At 61.7% G+C, this 8412-nt stretch overlaps 1 protein-coding gene across 1 annotated transcript; it reads right to left on the minus strand.

Annotated features, from left to right (window-relative positions):
• Positions 1-6693: 6693 nt before the first annotated feature.
• On the minus strand, positions 6694-8053 carry C2CD4C (C2 calcium dependent domain containing 4C). The gene is given in 12 exon segments (XM_003914531.4): positions 6694-6873; positions 6875-6910; positions 6912-7103; positions 7105-7308; positions 7310-7336; positions 7338-7394; positions 7396-7442; positions 7445-7547; positions 7550-7690; positions 7692-7763; positions 7765-7789; positions 7791-8053. Coding segments are annotated over 12 exon segments (1347 nt in total).
• Between the last annotated feature and the right edge of the window lie 359 nt (positions 8054-8412).

Consider the following 8412-nt stretch of genomic DNA (forward strand, 5'->3'; position numbering starts at 1 on the left):
TAGCACGACCCTCACCGTGTGCAGCCAACAGCGCGACCCTCACCGTGTGCAGCCAACAGCGCGACCCTCACCGTGTGCAGCCAACAGTGCGACCCTCACCGTGTGCAGACAACAGTGTGAGCCCTCACCGTGCGCAGACAACGCATATGATCCTTCACCGTGTGCAGACAACACGTATGATCCTCACGGTGTGCAGACATGTATGATCACTCACTGTGTGCGGACAACACGTATGACCCTCACCGTGTGCAGACAACAGTGTGACCCTCACCGTGTGCAGACAACACGTATGACCCTCATGGTGTGCAGACAACACATATGATCCCTCACGGTGTGCAGACAACACGTATGATCCCTCACTGTGTGCAGACAACACACATGACCCTCACGGTGTGCAGACAACACGCCCAGAGCTTTACATGACTCCCTCGTAGGGGCTTGATTGAGCGACTGACTGCTTGCCACAGGGTCGCCCTCAAGCTCCAAGGTGTCTGGCGCTGTGGGACCCAAGTCCCACGGTTGGTCTTGCTGCTGTGACCCTCCCTACCCTGGACCAAGACGCTCCTCTCAGGCAGGGCAGAAATCACCTCCCAAAGCCAAGGCAAAGCCCAGACCTCACCCTGCACAAGAGGATTCCTCACCACACGGGGGAAGGTGTGGGTCCCATCCGTGGCGCTGCAGCCGGGCTCACCTGGTGACCAGGACTGGGTGCCACAGGTGCTGGGCCAGCGCTCACCCCAGCCCCACCAGCAGGCAGGGAGGGTACGGGGCACTGCAGAGGGGAAACTGAGTCACAGAGAACGGAGGGACTTGTCAGGATTCTGACCCATGGCTGGCAGAGCACAGCTCCACACCCCATGTGGGGCCACACAGCCCTGGGGCCCTCTCAGGCCTTGTCGCCCTCTCAGCCGGCGGGTAGGGGCCGGCCATGCTAGTGGGTGTCCAATCCCACTCAGGAAGGGCAGCGTGGGTCCAGCCCTGGTCCGAATTCCTGTCCTGCCAGCTGGGAGGTGTGTATGCAGGCCCCTTTGCCTCTGTGCCTCAGTGTTTCCATCTATGGATGGTGAAGTTGGCAGCATCTTGTGAGGATTCGCAGGTCCTGTCAGCCCCACCCACTCCACCCACCCACCCACGATAAGCGACCAACAGGACTCTGGCCGGGCTGGGTGGTCAAGCCTTGGAATCCCAGCACTTTGGGAGGTCAGGCGGGCGGATCACAAGGTCAGGGAGATCGGTGACCATCCCATCCCCGGCTCACAGTGAAACCCCCGCCTCTACTGGGGTAAATACAAAAAATCCAGCCGCGGTGGCAGGCGCCAGTCCCACAGCTACTCGGGAGGCTGAGGCAGGAGAATGCGGAACCTGGGAGGCAGAGCTTGCAGTGAGCTGAGATCTGGCCACTGCACTCCAGCCCGGGCTGGCCAGAGGTGACAAACCGAGACCTGGGCCTCCAAAAAAAAAATCAACAGGCCCTGCCCCCTGCGTATTTGGAGGGAGGCTCTGGGACCACGCCACTTCACAGTAGAGTAAACTGAGTACAGCAGGCACCGGTCGCCTCAGCCTGTGGTCGCCTCGCGGAGCCAGGCTCAGTGTCGCCCGCCGGGAATCGCCGCCTCGTGGGAGGGCATGTGCACGGTCGCCACGCCTCCTCCTTTTATTGAAGTCATTTTTTCCTCCTGTCGGGCGGAACTGGCCGTGGCAGCCCCTCCTCCTACCCCCAGGAGCCGAGAAGAAAACAGAAGCTTAATTGAATCCGCACTGGGCTGTGGGTGCAGCAGAGAGAGGCCGAGGGAGCCCCCGCCTGGGTGGGTCTAAGGCCGCCAGTAATTATGGCCCTGATGTGATTGTTGGCTAATTATCATCGCTATTTTGTGCCAGCTCACCGTGAGCCTGTGGACTGAGCTCTACCACACACAAGCCGCCAGGGCTCATCACAGACAGAGCTCGCCTGGGAGCCTGAGACCCAGAGAAGCCACACACGGCTGGCCCTGGCCGCACCCCAAGTGGAAGGTGGGGCTTGAAGCTCGCCCTGCTAGCTCCCCCACACACATGTCGGGGGTTTCAAGGCCCCAGAGAGAGAGATGCCACAAGGCAGGGGCCCTGGGAAGGTGTTCCTCCTCCTCCTGGGATGGGACACCCACTGGATCAGTGTTCTCTGGCTGTCAACTTAGAAAATGAATCAGCCGGACGTGCTAGCTGACGCCTGTAATCCCAGCTAATTCTGGGGAGGCCGAGGTGGGTGGACACCTGAGGTCAGGAGTCCAACCGTCCCGCCCAAACGTCCAAAAACTAGCTTCTAGCATGGTGGCGGGATGCCGTCATCTCAGCTACTTTTTTTTGAGGCTTGAGGGCAGGAGAATCTTCTGAACCCAGAAGGCAGAGGCTGCAGAGAGCCCACATTGCAAATCTCACTGTACTGCAGCCTGTGGAAACAGAGCAAAACTCCATCTGCAAAAAACAAACAAACAAAACAAAACAAAACAAAACAACCTGAATGAAGCCGGCTTGAGCAAAGAAGGGACTTTACTGGCCCACCCTCTGAAGTGGTGCACTGTTATGGACTCTGCATATGATCCAGGTGTCCACAATGTCTCCAGGCTTGACTGCTCATCTCTTGGCTCTGTTGTTCCCTATGACGGCTCCACGCTGAAGAAGGGGCATCTTTGTGTAATTTGCACCAAACAGGCTGCCCCCTGCCTGTGGTGCCCATGGCCTTCCTGAGGGTCGGGAGGCCCTCAGGATGGCCGCCACGCTGGAAGGAAAGACTGCTGGCAGGTGTGCCTGCCTCCTTCACCGCACAGCACCCACTGGGACCGAGCGGTCTGCAGCGCCAGGATGCTGAGGCCCCTAACAGTAGATTCGCTCTGCTCAGGATCAATATCACAAGGCAGCAAACGACCACAGCCAGGAATGAACAAGGGCATCTGACTCCTCTGGGGTGGGGGCTGACCTGAAGGGCAGTGAGCCAAGACCTGAGGCAGGGCGAGACACCACGCAGGCACGGCATCCCTGGGTGGTGCCCACTTAGAAGTGGAGCGGGAAGGGCATGGGCAGCCGCAGCTCCCAGACATCAGCACACACAGACGCACACACAAGTGCACACCAGCAGTGACGCTGGCACACACAAGCTATCCACAGTTACACGCACACAGTTCACTTGCTTACACATGCACACGCCAGCACACACGTGGTGACGCAGGCAATACAAGCCACACAGGTTACACATGCATACAGATCACACGCTTGCACATGCACATGCCAGCAGGCACGCCGTGATGCAGGTATCAATAAGCATGCAGTTACACATGCACACACAGCTCACATGCTTACACGTGCACACGCCAGCACACACACGCCGCTGACAAAGGCAATAATACTGCTGCACAGTTACACATGCATACACAGCTCACGTGCTTACACGTGCACACGCCAGCACACACGTGCTGATGCAGGCACACAGCCGCGCACACAGTTACACACACATGCATACACAGTTCACATGCTTACACATGCACACGCCAGCACACACACGGTGACGAGGCACACAAGTGCACACTTACACACATGCATACACAGCTCACGTGCTTACACATGCACACGCCAGCACACACGTGCTGACACAGGCACACACAAGTGCACAGTCATTAACGCGACACCGTGCTCATGTGCTTACATGCACATCGCCAGCACACACGTGGTGATGTAGGCACACAAATGCACAAAGTGTTACACACATGCATACACAGCTCACGCAGCTTACACACATGGACACCAGCACACACGTGGTGACACAGGCACACAAGTGCACACACATGCATACACAGCTCACGTGCTTACACATGGACACCAGCACACACATGGTAGACACACAGGCACACAAGTGCACAGTTACACACATGCATACACAGCTCACGTGCTTACACATGGACACACCAGCACACACATGGTGACACAGGCACACAAGTGCACAGTTACACACATGCATACACAGCTCACGCAGCTTCGCCACTGGCACACAATTCAGCACACAGGTAGCTACACTCGAGTGCTTGCAGGCACTCACCTGGTCACAGGCCACTGTTACACCAACAGATGACACAGTAACATGGAAGGCACACGTGCAGTCACATTGCACACACGTGCAGAAGCACATGGCTATGCATGTGCACCTGCCTGGCAGGCACACACACGCAGCCTAGGGATGTGTGGCTGGGGCTGACGAGGGGTACCAGGCTTCAGAAGCCCTGTCAACTCCATCCCAGGCCCTGACCGGGACCTCAGTGCAGCCCTCAGGCCACTGTCAGGGAGGCGGGCTGTGCCGAACCCCCAATCCCAAAAGCTCCTGGTGGGATTTAAATTGGCAGACCTCTCTGAAGCCCCGCTGGCAGCTGCAGAGACAAAAGCCCAGCCTGGGCTCAGAGCACGGAGACGGGCCCCGTCCTGAGGGGATCTGGGGGATGGGGCCCCATCCCAAGGGGTTCTGTGGGGGACGGGATCCCGGTCCCGAGGGGTCTTGTGGGGACGGGTCCTGGGTCCCAGGGGCTGGGGGTAATGGGTCCCATGTCCTGAGGGTCTGGGTGGGGGACGGGACCCCGCCCTGAGGGGTCTGGAGGTGGACGAACTCCTGTCCTGAGGGGTCTGTGGAGACGGGTTCCTGTCCCGCGGGATCTGGGGGACGGGGCCCGTCCTGAGGGGTCTGGAGGGGGATGGGGCCCTGACCCGAGGGGGTCTGGCAGCAGACACAGGGTCCCGTCCTGAGGGGGTCTGTGCAGACAGGGTCCCTGTCCTGAGGGGTGTCAGGGGAGACGGGCTCCAGGCTGGTGGGGGGTAGTGGAGATGGGTCCTGTCTGGAAGGTTCTTGGGTGGAGCTGGGACCCACCCCCTGTAGACACCGTGTGGGTCAGAGTCCTGTTTCCTCACATGGGTGCCGTCACAGAGCTGGAATCGTGGAGCGGCACCCAGACCTGCTGCTCCAAGGGAGCGGTGGTTCATCAGGGACTGGGCTCCTGCCCCCTGCCTGCCTCCGCCCGGGGCAGGAGAATGTGGAGGGCATTCTGAACGTCGGTGGAAAGGACCTCACTGATCTGGAACCCTCTCCACCGCCTCCCTGGAGTTCACGGCAGAGCTCTCTCGTTATTAAACAGCCAGGCAAGCCAACTTCCACCCCGCCAAGATTCCTAAAACACCTTTTATTGCACTATAAACAGCTTTTATAAACAAACACGCTTGGCGAGGTCTTACAGATTTACCCACAGTCAACCTCAGACACTAAGATATCAAACAAGTGCAGGGGCTGTTAAAACGGGGACCCCAGAGAGAACAGGGCCTGGGAGGTGAGCATCAGAGATGCATGGGAGCCTCCATGCAGGGCACCCTCCCTGCCTCCCCGGCCTGAGGAGCCCCCGCCCTGGGTGCCCCAGCTTCCAGAGAGAGCAGAGCGTCTGCAACACCAGGCTCAGAAGGCCTCCAGCCCCAAGGGCCCTGCACTGTCTCTCTGAGGGCTCACAGGTGTGTCCCACCGAACGCGCAGCAGGGCCCGCTGCTCCTCCAGCCCTGGGAAGCAGCCTTCCTCCACCCTTCCCCTGGTCAAGAGGAACAACGCAGCAAACGGGCTGATGAGGGACGTCCTGGGATGCCACAGATGCGCCCCCGATGCCATACAGATGTGCCCTCTGGTTCCCTGCAGCCCACCAGCAGCCAGGAGAGGCACAGGCACTGCCCTGGCCTGGCCCCTGCTTTGAGTCTTTTCTGCATCATTCTGAGCTGGAAACCACCCCCCAAAATCATTCAAGGACCCACATAACCATTGACACAATGGAAGCCTTGCGGCCACCGAGCAGTGCTGAAAGGCCACAGCCGGGTCCCCCCAGCTGCCTCCTGGGCTCTGACCCACCCGCCGTAGCCACAGCCTATTTACACACGGCGTCAAAGCCACGGCCGTCAGTCACCGCATGTCGCTCCCAGCTGCAGACGCTGGACAAAAGGGCGACGGGTGGCAGCCCCCAGCGCGGAGGGATGGGCCACAGGGCTGCTCTCTGGGCATCTCTGAGCAAGACCCTCGAGCGCCACAGCAGAAATGGCCAGACAGGCCTGCACCAAAAAAAGGGGGCAAGTGTCAGCTGTGTCGGAGGAACGCAGGACAGGAGAGTCGTTTCCTCCCAGCGGACCTCTGCCAAGACCTCCTCTGCTCTGACTGTGGCAGCAGCTGCTCCCTCCGCTACCACCCTCGGCAAGGCACCCTGGCCCGGTCCCGCTCACCACCGGAACCTGGGAAGCTGGGGTCTCCCAGAGACAGCCTGGCGCCTGGAGGGAGCGTCTCGGGCAGAGTCTGGGCCTGGACCTGGGCCTGGTGTTGCCGCGGAGCCCTGCTCTCTGCAGGGTGGGAACTGGATGGCGGCAGGCTGCGGGGGAGGAAGACACGCGGCAGTGAAGGGAGACCAAGGGCTCCAGGACTCCCAGGACCTCCTGTCCACGGCCCTGCCTTGTCACTTGCACGGATTCCTGGACCCCTGAGAACCTCCTGCCAGAACTCTGCGTGAAAGGGGCGAGGCAATGTGAGGGGCTCAATGAAGTGGGCCCTCTTCCCCCGAGGCCCCTCTCTCCCTCCTCCCTCCTCCAAAGAAATTAATTCATGAAAAATAATACTCCAGTCAGCATCGGGTGACCCAGCAAACCCACGCGTCAGCTGCAGCATCAGGCCCAGCCCAGCTCGAGTGTGTGAGCTCCCTCCCCGCCCAGCCCTGGCCTCCAAGCTAGCGGACTCAGCACCAGGACCCCGTGTGGGAGGAGAGGGGTCTGCCCCTCTGCACTGGAAGGACAGCCAGCAGGTCCCCGCCACAGGAAGGGGAGCAGGGAGGTCGTGGGCAGCTCCTTTCTCCCCGAGCAGCGTGTCCCTGAGGCTGCTGCCCTTTGTTCACCACCTTGATCCTGAGGGCCGCTTCGACGCTGGCTGGCCCCAGGCCGCCGAAGAAGAAATCCTCGCTGGAAGACCGGGTGGCGGCTGTTCTGATGATGGTGCTTCGCTGCTTCTGCAGCTGTCCGGGCACCAGGCACAGGCCCACGCAGCAAGCGCTGCGGGCATCGCATGGCGGGTCGTAGAGGCTCCTCGGCTGCCAGCAGGCTGCATCTCGCGAGGGCTGCCTGGCTCGCCTGCATTCCCGCCAGCAGCCGCGACAAGCTCGAGGGGCCCACGTGGGACCGTGGTGTTTCACGCCACCTGGCCCGCTCGGGCCAGGTTCCTCGGGTGCCCGCGGGTCAGGGCGGCACTGCTCCCGGGCTGGCGTCTGGGTGCTGGGTCTCAGCCGACAGGGGAGCCGTGGTGGCTCACCGAGTGCCGGGAGCTGGCTCACCTTGGCCTGGCTGTCCTGGGCTAAGCCTTTGAGCAGTGACACCGAGCCGGGAGAGCAGAGGGGATCCGGCGGGAGAGGATCGGGCCGAACTGCAGCCCCGCCACCGAAGTAGCGCCAGGGGCTTTCCGCGAGGGCCCCGCCAGCCTCCCTGGGGCCCCCATCACCCCCGTTGGCCTTGGCAGCTGCCGGGCGGCGCCTCGGGCACCCAGGGAGCCCACCTGGGCCAGGGCCCCGTGCTCACTGTGGCGAACAGAGACCTCATGCCTAGTGTGGGGGCTCTCGGCCAGCGTGGGTGAAGCCAGGACGCCTGGGCCTTGGGACGAGGGCAGGGACATGGCGCCTGGGCCTGGGGGTCGGTGGCGCTCGTGGCTCCTCCCTCGGGCGCCACTCCTCAGCACTCTCGATCTGGATCACTGCGTCGGGTGGCTGCCTTCAGCAGGTTTGCTCTCGGCTGCCAGCTTGGCAGGCAGCCGGGGGCTCCGTGGGGTCTGGGACCGAGGCCAGGTTCTGTTCCGACGGATCGGCCTAGCTGCTCGTCCTCGCTCCTCCACGGGGCCCGAGGGCAGCTTGGGGGGGATGAAAGTCAGGGATCTGTCGGGCGCCAGCACATTGCTGTATAGGGGCCCCTTGAGGTTCTTGTCCCCTCGCCACTCCTCACTCGGCAGCTCTGTTCTCCTGGACCCCCGGCCGCCTCCAAGAACCATGTTGGTTTTTCATAGCCATGCTAAGGCCAGGACAGGGGCTGCAGCAACTGGGAAGAGAAGCAGGGTCAGGGCGCGGGTCGGCTGGCAGAGGGCCCTGGGCACCTGTTCCCTGTGGGGCCACCTGGCCGGGCCCTGTGGGTGGGGTGGGGTGCAGGGGTCCTCTGTCCCCCCGTTGTGGCTCAAGATGAGTGAGGCGGGTCCCTCCCTTTTCCGGGAGGGGGTCCTGCTAACTCCCAAGCACCCAAGCCCGGGAGGTGGGGGTTGCAAGGATTCTGGGGGCGCTCCCAGAGAGACCGGTTCCCTCCCGCCCCTGCTCCGGCTTGCAGCCTCTCAGCGCGGGTTCTAAGGGGTTCCGCGTC

The sequence above is a fragment of the Papio anubis genome, unplaced genomic scaffold, assembly GCF_008728515.1.
Source record: "Papio anubis isolate 15944 unplaced genomic scaffold, Panubis1.0 scaffold496, whole genome shotgun sequence".
NCBI classification, from domain to species: domain Eukaryota; kingdom Metazoa; phylum Chordata; class Mammalia; order Primates; family Cercopithecidae; genus Papio; species Papio anubis.